At 41.5% G+C, this 17,073-nt stretch overlaps 2 protein-coding genes across 2 annotated transcripts in view; both read right to left on the bottom strand.

The window, feature by feature from the left end:
• The window catches only part of pdlim4 (PDZ and LIM domain 4), a 47,149-nt gene that overhangs the window by 6,993 nt on the left and 23,083 nt on the right, over nucleotides 1-17,073 (bottom strand). The window contains exons 4-5 of the mRNA XM_089123994.1: nucleotides 8,239-8,438; nucleotides 2,653-2,816 (exon numbers count right to left, since the gene is read on the bottom strand). Coding sequence (XP_088980120.1) covers nucleotides 2,653-2,816; nucleotides 8,239-8,438 — 364 coding nt within the window. The remainder of the gene's footprint in view (nucleotides 1-2,652; nucleotides 2,817-8,238; nucleotides 8,439-17,073) is intronic.
• Nucleotides 12,653-15,944, bottom strand: LOC148970699 (protein regulator of cytokinesis 1-like). Its single transcript, XM_089123713.1, has 5 exons — nucleotides 15,871-15,944; nucleotides 15,464-15,650; nucleotides 14,193-15,106; nucleotides 13,712-14,104; nucleotides 12,653-12,704 (listed from the first exon to the last, which is right to left on the bottom strand). Exons 1-5 carry the CDS (start codon nucleotides 15,942-15,944, stop codon nucleotides 12,653-12,655), a joined length of 1,620 nt encoding a protein of 539 aa, XP_088979839.1.

Here is a 17,073-nt window from a genome sequence, read left to right as displayed (position 1 = left end):
TGGCCTTAATCATCTTTCATAATCGTTTAATTGTGGCTTCCAATTACTGGACTCCCAAAGTAAATGCTTGATCTTCTGATCTCCAAAACTAACTCAGTCTTTCCACTTTCTGCATTAAATTATGCTGTTCCACTAATTCACTCAGAAACCTATTCATCAGAGTAAAATTCCCCGCCATTTTCAAGACAATGCTTCATTTAGGGCTTTCGACTGTGTTATACGGTAGGGGGCGCTATTACTCATCTTCTGAAAGTCTACTGAATCTCCAGATCAAAACACAAGCGGAAAAGACGCAGAAACAAGCGATCTCGTGTGTAAGCAGATGCATATGTAAAATAACGCGACCATCAGCATTAAACAGCATGTAAATCAAGTCTGGCTAATGTTACTGAATGACAGCTACAGGACTGTGAAGCTTTGAGGTGTTGATGGACTCGATCTACTTCATCTGCGTTTCGATCATCCTTCTGAGGCTCTGTTTACACGGAAACGATTCTGAAGAGAAAACGCAAAAGTGGCGTTGCGTCATCACTTGATGAGCGTTTTGTTTGGGAAATCCGCGTGCAAATGGTGACGCAAAAGTCTGTGAAATTCAATGTAGTATGCACTCCAGGTGGCTAGGAGTGCATACTACAACACCAAGTCCACTGTCAAGCAGACTTTTGCGTTTTTACCGTTTACACGGGAACGCGGCGGAACGTTTTTAAGATTTCCACTCTAGAGGGTGGTTTCACTTTTTTGCGTTTTTAAGCCTCAAAAACGCCGTCGCCGTGTAAACGAAAGGCACATCCGATAAAATATTTTTACGTTTTCACCCGCGAGCGTTCTCGTGTAAACAGGGCCTGAATCCCATCTGGATGTAGTCTTTAACAAAAATGGGATTTGTTTCAGCTTTTTACTCAAAACGTTGCTTTTTTTAATGAAACTTGCATTCAAGTGTTCATAAAACAAGAATGCATGAAGTTAGAATAAATCTGTTTTTTGTTGTTGTTTAAAAGTAGAGGATATATTCTTTTAATGTATTGCATCCTTAGATATTTACACAACTAAATATTCTTGGGGCCTTGAAACCTTTGTGAAAATGCTGGTGTGGAAAGAGTTAAAAAATCTCATTTTGTGTCCAATGGCAGTGGAGTACACGCTCTGAGCGACTTGAGGAGGATAAAGTATTGACAGAATTGTAACTTTTGGGCCAACTATTGCTTTGAACAGCTACTTCTGACTTCCCATGATCCCTTGTTTATCCCAAAACAAACAAAAATCTCTCAGAGTAAGCGCTTCACAGCTGTCCCTGGAACAAGAGATGGCCAGGATTAATGTCCTTAACACTTCAATCCCAAGTCAGACGCTAATCTCCATGCAGACGTAGCTGAAAGTCCCGGTTGTGTGTGTGTGTGTATGTTAGCTTCAGGGCACGGTTAAGACAGAGTATGGAGCACAGCTGCCAAGGCCTCCGCCTATCTCGGTTTCACGCTGAACGAGGAAACATCCGGATAAAATAATATGCGAAACTGTCTCAATGGTGCCCGCCTCACCATCTGACTGTTGTTGTGCCAAAGTGAGATCATTAACTCTGCCTTATTCCCAAGAACGGCTGGGACAGGTTACTACTCCAAACCTGTCAACGAATACCCCCAATTACACACTTAAACACTTGATCCCTGATCCGTGCGGCTCCATCGGGGTCTAATTCAGGGTGCGAGAGATGGCGAAGGCGTAAGTATAGCGTGCTCTCGTGGGATCTGGCTTAGACTAAACACAATTTTGGGCTTATATGACACAAAGCACAACATTTTTGGGAGCTTTTAGCCTCCAAGAGAGCAATCTGGCCCCAAAAAAAGTGCTTTTACTGAATACATATTTCAATAGCGAGGCAATTTTCTACAAAAATAGTGTAGCATTTCTAAGTAACGAGTAAATAGCGATGTATTGTAATAAAACATTGCATCATTCTTATGTTATTATTTCCACTGAACATACCTGAGGCGATAATTATTGTATTATCGGTTTGATCACACACAAAATTACAATATAGGACATTATCGATACATTATCGATACAATACATTCTGAACACGGCCTGACATTCACTTTTCTGTGGATAGTGGTTTTCCAAAGCCACTCAGCATCTTCACCTGGCCACAATTTTGACATCGACAAAAATTATCATGAATATTTTTAATATTATCTCATAATTTGGCAGCAGGAATATTAGGCTACTGTCACTTTAAGACAATGCACAGATCCAATATACTGTTACACACGCGTTTTCTTTCTCAACTGTTTACGTTGACATTAAACATTACGTGAATACTTTCCAAGACCGGCATTTTGTCATTATTGTGTGTGTATTTGACTGTTTAAGTGCAATACACAGCGGGAGTACATTTTTTTTAGTACTGAGAGGCGGCTTTAAAGGCCACACTTTGGGTTTGAGCTCAAAATCTGCGGGAATTAGTAAAATTATGCTCAATACGTTTTTGACAACACTATACTGCTCTTATTATTATTTCAGATGCATTTTTTAAAAATGTATATATATATATACAATTCAACCTGCCATACTGGCTAATAGGAGTAAGTGCGTTACACACCACTGCTGAAATGAACCCGCATTTGTCACGTGAGAGAGAAATAATGAAATGAAACTGACCCCCGTCCTCAGCTTCCAGGATTCCCTGCAGGTATTTAAAGGAGCCGGACTGTTTGGGAGCGGACACAGGTTCCTCGGGGTCCTGAAGCATCCTGTAGACGTCCGACTGCGGGTCGAAACCATTGCGGTTGCCTGATGAATTCATCGGTGGTTCGGGGCTGAAACTGAAAGGAAAACATATCCAGATCGCGAACATGAACATCTGCTATCGCCATGTGTTTTCATACTGAACTAAACACTCTCTCAGTCCATCAGGTTATTTATAAAAGCAGGAGTACATCTCTAAAGCAATGGAAGCCAAAGTAATTGGTTTAAAATTAAAATACAACACATTTAATACAAATACTCAGATACACACATACAAGTCAAAAGTTTGGACACAGTAAATTAATCTTGTAATAAACGTGCAGTTGTTAATGCTGGAAATTATTGATGTAAAATTCTTTTATCACAGTTTAACAGCAATTGTTATGCTTGCGTTTTTACAATCTTTAAATTAAATTGTTTGAAATAATATATATATAATTAAGTAATTAAGGGTGCTCAAATTGATTGGGCACCGGTTATTGGCCCATAATAGCTTTATAAACAATAAAGCTTTTACAATTGTGCCTTAATTGATTGATTGATATACTTTATTGTCCCCGAAGGGAAATTTGTTGTGGACACTGTCCATTCCGTAGCTTTACAAGACAGGAAAAAAGACAATTCACAGCAAAAAAGAAAACACAAACAGATATTGCACACTCTCTATATGGCCTAAAAAAACAAAAAACAAAACAAAAACAAAAAAACAATAAAAACTGTTCAAAAACTGGTGAAAATGCCCTGCTTGGTGAGTATTTACTTATAAAACCTCGGTTGTGTTTAAGTGAAAATGAACAGTTGGGAAATAAGTTGCACGTGTATCAGTATATTGGATCCGTGCCTTCAGCTCTTAAAGTGACGGCAGCCTAATATTCCTGCGGCCGTCCGTGTTATTAATGTTAATCAGACAAGAAAACAATAACTCACTGCTCTTTAGTAAGTTTAATCTATATTTATATACAGTGAAGGCTATGCAATGTTGTTTTACATTTGATTACTTTCTGTTGATAAAGACGGCTCTGTTTTTTATTTTTATAATTTTCTTCACAGGAATGCTATATTTGTGAAGCTTTGAGCTGCTCCTAATCGCCTCTAAATGAGCGAGTGGAATATGATGCACATGTTGCTTGTCAATAAATTAAGAGTTGTCCATTCATGATACTTTCTCATCTCTTAATTTACAGAAATCACCATTACTACTAATAAAGAATGAGTAGACATGTCCAAACAAGTTTGACTGTTGTTATGTTCAGATCTTTGAAGGAACTGATTCCCCCTAAGAAAACTTGCACGATGGATTTCCTTGTTGGAAGTTTCCATGAGAGTGATCAGTGTTATGACAACTTCTACCTTACATATGCAGGAATTCATAAACAGCGGATTTGTCATCTTCAGAGTAAACAGCAAGCGGTTCTCGATCACCCTTATCTTGCATCCAAATACACTAGTGCTTCAGAATAATTCAAGGCTGTTTTGCAAATATCAGTGCGGCAGATGTTCACTTCTTCCAGTCCTGTGCTTCGCTGAACTCATGAACTCATTTTTACATAACAATATGCCTGAAGAGCTGTAGCATATCTCATCCTGAGATGTTTATTGTTGTGTGCAAGTGCTCTGAGTGAAGACAGGACCTGCACTGTAGATGTCCAACATGGGAAAGATCCCCAAGATCGCCTTCTTGATAAATCACTGCGTTTCTCACAGCCTTGTGAGGATCATAAATATGCGTTTCTGGCACCACTGCAACCGGTCTGGTTTGTGTTGGCTGGACTATAGCTGTGCACAGTTAACATGAATTTAGACCTGACCCTATTTACCATGCGTTCCTGGTCTAATTGTTATTCCAAAGAAAAATGCTTTGGGCCCTATCACACACCTGGTGCAAAAAAGTGTTTTTTTGCTAGTTTCAGCCTGACGCAGTTTTCATTTTCACGTCCAGTGACACGTTGTTTAAATAGCGAATGCATGGGCTGCTGGTCTGAAAGCGAGGTGTGTGTTCAGATGCATTGTTAGAGCGTTGCTATTTTGAGGAACTATAAATACTCGAGAATCGAGTATCGATTGGAACCGAGACTAACTTTTCGTTTTTCCCGGAATCGTTCAAAAGTTAAAATTTCGATTCCTAGTTTCGATATTCACAGTCCGCCGAGCGGAAGAAGAAACCGCTGAACAACACCAACGAAGAAGCGTCTACCGGAAGTGTTGGCATGACCACGCGAGTCGAACATGAGTAGCTTACGTCGGCGATCCAAAGTGTGGCTTCACTTTTCTAAAAATAACGAAATCTCGGCAAAATGCAAAATTTGTGACAAAAGAAGTATTTTTACAGAAGGAGTATTTCCTTCAGAAAGGCCGTTGGTTAGCAAGGTTAGCTAAACTTTTTTGACCCCGCCTCTTAAAAGAATCGGAATCGAGAATCGTTAGGAACCGGAATCGAAACAAGGAATCGGAATCAGAATCGTTCAAATTCAAACGATACCCAACCTTATCAATGACGCAGTATTTTTTTGTTATTTAAAGAGCGCGTTAGTGATGTGAGGTCCACAACGCACGTACACTCTGCGTACACGCACAGGGACGCAAAGCAGCGCACACACACATGCCAAATATTAACGCGGAATCTAGTGTTAACGGAATTTCGTGGGATTTTACAGATTTGGTTTGAAATTCTGTTTTTGTGTGGGAGAAGAGCGGGGGAAGCAAATCTGGGCCGGGTTTCCCGATAACGATGTATCTTAGCTCTTAAAAGCGCTCTCTACGTGCAAGGTTACGAACGATCGCAGCAATTCCACGTGCGTTTCCCAAAAATGCACTTAACATGAACGCATGAGCGAGAACGCGTTCTACGTGCTACTTAAGCGTCGCTATCCATTCGCGAAGTGCTGAAATATAACCTTATATGGAGTCGTATTCTGAACGTTTAACCTAATAATCGTCATTTGTTGTGGATTAGAAATCAAGACAAGCCTATATGGATATAAAACACCTATACAGGCTGACAAAATGACAAAACAAGATAGGCTACCTTTCAAAAAGATAAAATTAATGTCCTTCCAGAGGAGATATAGGGAAACAAAGATTTTATTTTTAACAGATTTAAAAGACACCATACAAATAAGGAAAAACAAAACATCTGGAAGGACGTGTTGCAAACAAACTGCAACCGTGTTTAAAGATCAGGGAAGGAGGTCCGCGAGAAATGCCCAATACATGGCTGGTTTTCGTGCACGTCAGCAAGTCATTGGCAGATTTTTTTGAATTCATCCCTATTTTGCCCGGTCTTTAAAGCATATTTCCCAGATTACTTATTTTATGATTTTTTTGTTGTTGTTGTTAACTATTGTTGTTGTTGTATTTTCTATTTTTTTCTTCCCTTTTTAATTATTTAATTTATTAATTTAACCCTTGTGCTGCATTAGATTTTTAACACCGTTGAGTGCATTAAGGACCAAAAATGGCCACATATTAAACATTGCCTAAAATATTATATATATATTATTATTATTTTCCACTTTTACCAAGTTAAATCTTTTAACCAGCATCAGTCCTCATCATGACTACCAAAAATGTATTCAATTTCAGGATTTTAACCCTTTAATTACCAGTTTTGTTTGGGAAACCATCGATTTGTATGAGAGGAAAAAACACAAAAATTCAATTATTTTCAATAAACTAAATGCAAAGAGAAAACTTTAGATTTGGATTATCACAGTCCCACTTTGCAAAAAATCCCACTTAGCGCGTTAGAGACCAAAAATGGCCACCTATTAAACATTGCCTATTGCCTAAAATATGGTGCATTTCCACCCATAGGGAATAAATATGTAGTGACGTCATCTGGTGGAATACACTATATAATGCAAATATAATGCTTTTGCTTCAAAATGAAAGGATGTTTGTGCAAAAATCATGTTTCATGTATTACTGACAGCCTCAGATTTAAACAACGTTTTAATGGGTTTCAATGGGCCATTTTTGGTCTTTATGGTGCTCAGTGTTACTATTTGATCTACACAGTGTGTGTTATACATATTTTGCAAAATGGGATCACATTTTTTACATGTATCCAAAAAGTCACAATTTTGCCAAATTTCATACCATTTGCATTAAAACAGCCAAAATGGTCAAAGAAATTAAACTGCAAAAGACCAAAAATGTCCCTAATGCAGCATAAGGGTTAAACAAAACACGAGTACAACAAAGTGTACAATCAAAACCTATATATTATAGGCTACTTACGTTGCAGTGTAATCTATTGAATCTAGATAAAAGTGTAATCTGCCGGTTGTCCTGCAGGTGACCTCGTAACTCTGTCTTCTTACGATGCACTTGGGGATGTACGATTACTCCAGAGCACTCGTAGTTCTACGAAGATTTTCAAGTGCTACTTACTGTAAGTTACGATGCTTTTGGGAAACAGAACATAATAAGATCATTCGTAAGATCGTTTTTACGATCAACTTAGGCTTACGATGCTTTTGGGAAACGCAGCCCTGGGCGACACAAACCCTCCAACCCAAAACAATGAAAGCATGGCGAAGCGGCTCTCCACGGATCTCCTTTCGTCGGCAAAAAGTTAAGAAACTCAACGCTGAAGCCGTCAGTGCCGAGCCGAGAAGTTCGCACGTGACTTATGCAGTGTTTCCCACACATAGACCAATTCGCCGCCACATACTGCGTTTCATTTTTTAACAGTATTTAAAACACGCAGCGTATTCTTTCAGTTTTATTTCCTCGCTCTCCCTCCGTCTCTCTCACATACCGTGCGAGACAGACAAAAGCGAAGCGAACTCCGTGAGAGACAGAGTGGGACTTTATTTAAACTTATATAAACTAATTTAATTTATATTACTGGACAGTTTAAAGCTCATAACCATATTTTGTTGTAGCTTGAAGAGTGCAGTGTTATGTTGCATCATGCAGTATTTGTCCTGAAAAGGCTACTGAGTAAATGTCTGTATTACCTCAATAAATTTAAGCTCATTCCTAATTTATTTGTATTTATTTTTTAATACATTTTAATCATTAACTTTAAAAGCACACTCTTTTTACGACTAAAATAACAGTCAAGGGTAAAAAAAACACCTAATTCCTAAAATTAAAACGGAAAAAACGGAATTTGGGAAAAAATAAAACGGATTTTTCTTCTTGCACGCTTTAACCTCGCGCAGATCGGTTCATGATGTCATCGCAGATCGGTTTCCTCGCTAGAGAAGTGTTCAGTTTTTCCGCTTGTAAACTCGAATCCGTCATGGCGCGAGCGCAACTGGCGAGGGTTGTTGTTTATTTTGCACGTTACGTCCAAAACACACCCATTACTCATTACGAGAATAGAGAGCATTTTAGACCCTACGCCGACCATTTTCCCCATCGTTAAACTAGCAAAAGGGGATTCGGACACGACCTAAGTGCACTTGTGCCCTACCATGAGCTTAGATCCTTAAAATAGGGCCCATTATGCTATTCCTGTGCATGTGTGGAAACTGTAAAGTGTCCCACCTGTGAGGAGAGCCCAGGCTGAGGCCTGCCATCTGCTTTGGCAGGGCACCATTGCCGTTGTTGTGCGCATACAGTCCGGCTGGGCTGTTGTACGTCGGTCTTGAGTTGCCGTTATTGTAGGACACACCGCCTGTGAGGGGACTCTTGGGAGATGGACTCTTCGGAGTCGGGCTATAGCCACTGCTGATTGGTCGAAAGGTCTGTAAAAAAGTAGTTTTTGATTGTAAGCTGGGGGTGTAACGAAATATATATACAGAGCAAATTATTCACTGTTTCAACTAAGAGCTAATATAATCGGAATTGTGCTGAACATAAAACAGCTTTTGACAGGTTTACAGATCTGACATGCACTCAATAAACAGCTTACTGACAAAATATGTAAATATTGACTGTTGCAGACAAACTCCATCATTTGCCTCTGGTCAGCACAGCTTTTGATTATAAGTTAGCAGCCATGTAATGACATCAGCAGTCATTTAAGGCAACTGATCTGTTATCCTTTGCATATGGTGTGGAGACATCTTTTTATGCTGTTGTTTTGTTAAACGTTTGTCTGAAGTATCGTATTTGGGGACTAATTCTGAGAAATAAATAACGAAAGTTCATTTAATATTAATGGCTGCCAAGTTTAAAACTCTGCATGTCAGAAATTAATGGCAATAAATCTACATTAAGTTCAAACAAAAGTTCATTCACGTTCATCAAATCTGAAATCTATAATTATACAAAACAACTGATCACAAAAAAAATCAGTGAAACTGAATGCACTAATGTTTTATAATAAGAAAAACAACTTTTCCATTTAAATATTAAGACCATTTCAGGAGGGATGTAGCTTTGATATCATAGTCAAAATGTGGAATAATTAAGTCTCTTCTGCACCAAGGCTGCATTTATCCAATCAAAAATACAGTCAAAACTTATGAAAGCATAAGGGTAGCAATATTCAATTTGAAATGTAATATATAAAATGACAATGCAATATGTAAAATGGCCATGCATTTCTGTATTTAAATTGACATTTTCCATTATATTTGTGCAACGTTGGTGCAAAATGAAAATGAAAAATCTATTATAGAATTGTCATTTCATACACTAGTTTTAATATGTAAATTGAGTACACATTTTAACGCTTAATAATTTGCAAACTTAAAATGGAAATGTATTACAGAATTGATTATATGTATAAAATGTTCAACCAAAACGATCATTGAATTGATTTTTCTTAATTGCATTCACACTCACATTTAAGACACTTGCGATTGCATTTTCATTAAATGTCACACAATAAATTCAGCAAAATTCAACATGCAAATTAAGAACGCATGTCACGATCACGATGAATTATCATTTCTATTTTTGCACCAAACATTGCACAAATGGAAAATGTACATTTAAATACAGAAATGCATTTGATTATATTTTAAAACGTAATTTTCAGCATCATTACTCCAGTCTTCAGTGTCACATGATCCTTCAGAAAACACTCTGATATGAGGATTTGCTGTTTAAGAAACATTTTTTCTCAGGGGTTGATACCAAAACGTTGCATATTGGTTTGGAACGACCCGAGGGGGAATAAATAACGGCAGTATTTTCATGGATAGCGGAGGAACACGTTCACGTGTAAGCAGTGCTCTGCGCTTCAGTCCCACAGCGTCTGCAGATCATGAAGCTCTGCTTTCTGTTGTTTTTAGCCTCATGACCATGAAAAAGATCTCATATCAATCTTCATTACATTTCATAATGCCGGTATGGGCAGCAAGACAAGCGTTATATTGCATCTCTCATCTTTGAGTGGACAGACGCCAGCTGTTCTCCTCATTTAAAACAACGTGCGAGATAAAGGGTTTGATGGGTTCATGCACTCTCAGAAAAAAAGGTACAAAAGCTGTCACTGGGGCTGTACCTTTTCAAAAGGTAAACTTTTATCCATTTTAGGTGCTAATAATACATTTTAAGTGTTAATATGTACATTTTAGGTGCTAATAAGTACATTTCACGAGCTAATGTGTCCATTTCAGGTCATAATATGTCCATTTTAGGTGTTAATATGTACATTTTAGGGTTTGATGGGTTCATGTCATTTATCTTTTTTCTCTTAAGTTCCACACTTAATGTTAAAACAGAACTCTTTGCACCATAAATGCCCTGATTGAAAATTAAATTGTATACAGAACATGAACTGTAGTTCCCTTTATATATACAGGGAAATACTGTAATACAATATGTACTTACATGCAATTTCACAGTTAAATGCACCATTTTTAGACATAAAAAGAACAAATCATCTTGAAAAGCTGACATTCCCAGAATAGCTTCACATTTGATGTTTTTTTCATTTTAATAAATCTTTTTCTTCTTCGTTTTTCTATCAGTAATGCACATTGTTTTTAGTGCTTTATTCTATAGTCGTGTGTTACCATGATGGCGTGTTATTTTGTGGATCTTCTATATATTATTATCTACCTCCGCTTTGATCAACCACTAGCCGATTACAACCGAAACTAATAGAAACGTGATGTTATTATGGTTATCTATAATGTTTAGAAATAACGTCTGTTCTGACCTTTGCTGGAAAGGAGACGTAGATGCATGCTCCTTTAGTTCACATGTCTGCCACAAATGGGTGTAACTGCAATAAAAATGGCAGATTTACTAGTCTACACATCTGGTGTATAGCTTATTAAAAGTGCCAGTTTTGTAGTCTTACATTGAAAACCATTCATTTGTACCTCTCTACCTTTTTAAACATTAAATTTCACTTTAAGCTTAGATTTTTGTTATTTAATAAATCTGGATAAGGCTCATGTCTCATTAAACTGATTTATTGAAGCTATTCTGCAGTGCAGTGAGTCTAGAGGATCACTGAAATAGCAGGAGTGGTTGAAGCAGACTCTCCTTTTATTACACACTACGTTTATCATACTTCTCATACCAGCGGAAATATTACAAGACACCCTTATCAGGCGACTATCCAACTTAAGAAGTTCTGGATGGGTCGGAATGCACACGAAAACTTTTAGCATGATATAGACATTGAGATATGAATCTTAAAAAAATACATGTATTTTTAAAGAAATAAGAATGTGCATTTTGCTATTAAGCACATTTTAGCTGATTTTTTAACTCACGTAATGCAAATTATTGTAATGCAAAAATTGTAAGGTATTTATTAGGGATAAAGAAAATTTGGCCAATATATTAACGACGCTTCAGATGCGCACTGTTCAACATGATGGTTATGAATTGCTTGAAATTTTGACTGGAATCCCTTTAAAAAAGTCATATCATATCGGCTACATAAAATTATAATGAGAACATCATAGTTGTGTGCTTGGGACATTGATTTTAATGGTGAGACTTTTGTTTTTGTGATCAGGCTCTTAAGAGATATATAAAATTTTGGATTTAGATTTATCAGCCAATATATCGGTTATCGGTAGGGTTGGGTATTGAGAATCGAGTATCGATTGGTTTGTTTTTCCCGGAATCGTTCAAAAGTTAAAATTTCAATTCCTAGTTTCGATATTCACAGTCCGCCGAGCGGAAGAAGAAACCGCTGAACAACACCAACGAAGAAGCGTCTACCGGAAGTGTTGGTATAACCACGCGAGTCGAACATGAGTACCTTACGTCGGCGATCCAAAGTGTGGCTTCACTTTTCTAAAAATAACGAAATCTCGGCAAAATGCAAAATTTGTGACAAAAGGAGTATTTTTACAGAAGGAGTATTTCCTTCAGAAAGACCGTTGGTTAGCAAGGTTAGCTAAACTTTTTTGACCCTGCCTCTTAAAAGAATCGGAATCGAGAATCGTTAGGAACCGGAATCGAAACAAGGAATCGGAATCGGAATCAGAATCGTTCAAATTCAAACGATACCCAACCCTAATTATCGGCTTTCAGATATAAAGAATTATCGGTTATCGGCCAGTTATCGGTTAAGCTTTCATATTGGTGCATCCCTATTATTTATACATACATCATGGTAGTGCTTGTTATTTGTACTGCTTACATAATGCAACAGATGCCAGTGAAAAGCAAACGTAAAAATGTGACGTGGGGTGACACAATTAACCCCTTCAGACCCTGTGTCCATTCGTATGGATATCGCATGGTTTTGTGTGTAAACCAATACAATTTTAAGTTTTAATAATATGAGGAATGCTTGGTCACTCATTGGCCCCTGATCATCCAAAGATATGACCCCTAAATTTTTATTAACATGATTTTATTTCTTCATAAGTATCATGTAGGCAAAAAATCAGGTCTAAATGTGTTCGACACAAAACACACAACCAATGAGAACAGTTTTGTTGCTGGGTAAAGCTAGTTTCCCGTAATCGCCAGCGAAACACAGAAAGACCAGGGAGATATTTATGAGGAGTGTTTGTGTCTGCTCATAAATCAGGTTTCACTGACCTGTTTTACAGCGATATCCCAGCATGCCCTTTGGTTCTGGGTGACTGCCCACGGAGCCAGAACATTCAGAACCAACCAAACAAAACGGTTTGCTACTGCTAGCTATGAACTGTATAAATCAAAACTGACCTCAAACCTACTTTTATTAATTAAGGCTTGCTTTGGGGAAAATGACCCGTGATTTATTAAGGCTGATATCGACCTGAGCACTGCAAGGGAAGATGAAGGGAGGACCTGATGGAAACCATATGGCCACTGTTGACAGACTAAAACAACCCACTAACCCCCGTAACATCACCGTTCCCTCTCCGAACACGTAATAATGAGATATTCATTCAAAAATAGCACAATACATACAAGACTTAAAAATGCACCAAACAATGTGAGATTTTTTTTACATATTTGGGAACATAAAACAAAATATAGCTTCTTTCAGGAAGTTTTCTGATGAGATATACATACAGTACTGGTAAAAAATTTGGAATAAATGCATTCTTGAAAGAAGTCTTGTATTTTCACCAAGCCTGAATCATTATAACAATTTTAAAAGAACTTTTAAAAAGAACAATTTCCAAAACAATATTAAATATTACGTTTTCAATATTGATAATGATAAAAGAACCATAGGGATGCACCGATATGAATATTTTGGACCGATCCCGATAACCGATAATTCTTCATATTTGAAAGCCGATAACCGATATATTGGCCAATAAATTAAAATTGTATATCATTTTTGAGAGGCTGATTACGAAAATAAAAGTATTACCATTAAAAGCCATGTCCCACACACAATTATAATGTTCTCATGATAATCAGAATAGTATCTCATGATCATTTTTTGTAGCCGATCTCCTTTTTAAAGTGATTCCAATCAGGCCATCCTTAAAAATATTTTGGTTTGCAGTAACAGCAAAAAAATTTTTTTAAAGGGTCGGTTGTGACGCTGTGCGGAGAAACAGAGCTGAGGCTGGGTCCAAACGCAGTGTAGCTTTATTGAACAAACTTAAAACAAGACACTAGAAGCAAGACTCGAGAGACGTGAAAGCACCAATCTTGATCCTGCTGAATCAGAGACTTCAGCTCGCTCTGACGCCCAGCCTTCTCCTTCAGCATCATCTTGATCTGAGTACGGAGATTCTTCTCCAACTGCAGTATCGTCAGCCCGTCTTCCTCCTGATAATCCAGCAGCTGGAGTTCATCACACAGGCAAGCCACATTTTTTCTGCAAGCTTTAATACTGCTCATCAAGCGCTTCTTCAACCCCTCCTCCTCTGCGATCATCTTGTCCAGCAGCTTCTTGATGTGCATGTGAACCTCGTCCATTCGCTGACACCGCTGGTCCTCTGTGATCCCGATCTCCTCCCAGATGTCCTTCAGCTCACCAAGAGCATTGTTCAGATATGAGACAGACTGTGCAGCGGGGACCTCACACTTCCTCATCCTGTCGTGAAACCTTTGCCGCAGATCTCCGACGATGTTTATATCTTCTTCTTTTCTTTTTTTTTTGGCGGTTGACAAACCAACTTAACGGTACCGCCACCGACTGGGCTTCTTCTTCTTCCACATACTGCAGGAACGACTGCCCATTCACACGAAACTCCTTACACTGCGCCGCTTCCCATTGGTCAATCTGAGCATTCAGACTCTTCTCGAGCTTCGTCAAAGTCTTCTGCAGGTCGACTCTCTGCTTCTCCTCCTTCAGCAGGTTTCCTCCTCTGTTGTTGAAGCGAGATGGGTCTGTGGCTTTTTTCACCAGCTCCTGATAGAGAGTCCAGTTGCTGGTCCAGGTGGAAACAGAGTCATACATCTCGCGGTGTGCGGTATAATCCTGCTTCAATCGTTTCAACTCCAGCTCATGTTCACGCAACACCTCCTCGTCCAGATCGTCACAGTAGTAAGGAACGAAGGCTTGTCTCTGCTCCAGGCTGTAGTAGCATTTCTCCCAAAACTTGACCATCTCTGATCGGATCCTCTGAATAACACCCTCAATGTTCTTCTTCTGCTGCTCCTCCAATAACCGAAGCTCTGCTTGCAGTGCGTTCAATCTGCTCTTTGTGCTGGTGTGGTTGTTCTGCATGAGACTCTCTCTTTCTTCCACAGGAACCTGCAACATCTCCCACAATTCCCCAATACGACCACAGATGGACACACACAGCGCTTCACTGTCTGATTTACGGTTTTCCAGCCGTCCCAGTAACACTTTCAGTGAGCTGATGTTGTCCACAGAGAGGCATTTAGCGTTTTCATCCTTTACAGCGTCTTCCTCAAAGGTTGTGTCAGGATGATGCTCCAAATCCTCCATCAACACTGTGATCTGACGCTTTATTTCCACCACCTCGCCATGACGACGCTCCTTCTCCTGGTTGCGTGTGTTGATGTATTTCCTGTAGCTGTTCAGCTGCTCTTGTGACGGCACTCTTTTGGGATCGATCGGGAAGAGGTCCTGCAAGGAACAAGCCCGAGCGACATACCCGTCAAGAGTCCAGTTGGCAAGGTCCCGCGGCATCCATCGAGCGATCTCATAATCCAGCCCATTCAGAAACAGGCCCATGAGCTGGATATCATCTAGCGCTCCCACACTGCTAATGGACAGGAACTCCTTCGCGTACCTTTGGACAGACCGGCCCTCTTGCAAGACTGACGACAGGTATTCTGTCATAGCCCGGTTGCTGACGACTGCTGGACCCATATTGAGGGTTGGTTATTCTGTGACGCTGTGCGGAGAAACAGAGCTGAGGCTGGGTCCAAACGCAGTGTAGCTTTATTAAACAAACTTAAAACAAGACACTAGAAGCAAGACTCGAGAGACGTGAAAGCACCAATCTTGATCCTGCTGAATCAGAGACTTCAGCTCGCTCTGACGCCCAGCCTTCTCCTTCAGCATCATCTTGATCTGTGTACGGAGATTCTTCTCCAACTGCAGTATCGTCAGCCCGTCTTCCTCCTGATAATCCAGCAGCTGGAGTTCAGAGCTAAAAACAGGTGAACTAAACAAGATGATAAAACACAGGTGCATGAAATAAACCATAATCAGTCCAGGGTAAAACATGAATGAAACAATAAACTAGGAAGGAGTGCCCCCCAGAGGCTCAAGCGGGCACTCCAGCCGCAGATCGTCACATAACCCCCCCTCTAAGGAGCGGCTTCCAGACGCTCCTAGAACGATCCAGGCGGGGGGCAGAGTGAAGGTGATCCCGGGGGAGAGACGGAGGGCCAGGCCCGTGCAGGGGAACAGGACCAGGAGGTAGCCAAGGCGGGCCTGGGCCGCAGAGCATGGGCATACCAGACTGGGCCGGAGACCAAGGCGGAGCAGGACGAGGCGGAGGCCAGGGCGGAGCAGAACGAGGCAGAGGCCAGGGCGGAGCAGGAAGAGGCGAAGGCCAGGGCGGAGCAGGAAGAGGCGAAGGCCAGGGCGGAGCAGGACGAGGCGAAGGCCAGGGCGGAGCAGGAAGAGGCGAAGGCCAGGGCGGAGCAGGAAGAGGCGAAGGCCAGGGCGGAGCAGGACGAGGCGAAGGCCAGGGCGGAGCAGGAAGAGGCGAAGGCCAGGGCGGAGCAGGAAGAGGCGAAGGCCAGGGCGGAGCAGGAAGAGGCGAAGGCCAGGGCGGAGCAGGACGAGGCGAAGGCCAGGGCGGAGCAGGAAGAGGCGAAGGCCAGGGCGGAGCAGGAAGAGGCGAAGGCCAGGGCGGAGCAGGACGAGGCAGAGGCCAGGGCGGAGCAGGAAGAGACCAGGGCGGAGCAGGAAGAGGCGAAGGCCAGGGCGGAGCAGGACGAGGCGAAGGCCAGGGCGGAGCAGGAAGAGGCGAAGGCCAGGGCGGAGCAGGACGAGGCGAAGGCCAGGGCGGAGCAGGAAGAGGCGAAGGCCAGGGCGGAGCAGGAAGAGGCGAAGGCCAGGGCGGAGCAGGACGAGGCAGAGGCCAGGGCGGAGCAGGAAGAGACCAGGGCGGAGCAGGACGAGGCGAAGGCCAGGGCGGAGCAGGACGAGGCGAAGGCCAGGGCGGAGCAGGAAGAGGCGAAGGCCAGGGCGGAGCAGGACGAGGCGAAGGCCAGGGCGGAGCAGGAAGAGGCGAAGGCCAGGGCGGAGCAGGAAGAGGCGAAGGCCAGGGCGGAGCAGGACGAGGCAGAGGCCAGGGCGGAGCAGGAAGAGACCAGGGCGGAGCAGGAAGAGGCGAAGGCCAGGGCGGAGCAGGACGAGGCGAGGTCCATGTCTGCATCGCCTCCATGGCCCTCACAGGGTACCTACTGCCCCCCCCCCAAAAAAATACTTGGGGAAATTCACGGGAGGAGCCTCTGGGTGGTGAACGGGTACAGGAAAGGCCTCCCGGAGCTTGAAGGGTGCAGGCAGAGCGAGGCGCAGAGGCGGGGCCGGCAGAGCGAGGCGCAGAGGCGGGGCCGGCAGAGCGAGGCGCAGAG

The sequence above is a fragment of the Pimephales promelas genome, chromosome 19, assembly GCF_988280905.1.
Source record: "Pimephales promelas chromosome 19, fPimPro1.hap1.1, whole genome shotgun sequence".
In the NCBI taxonomy this organism is placed as follows: Eukaryota; Metazoa; Chordata; class Actinopteri; order Cypriniformes; family Leuciscidae; genus Pimephales; species Pimephales promelas.
Note: the sequence above shows the minus strand (reverse complement) of the source record. Positions and strands in the feature narration are given on the sequence as shown.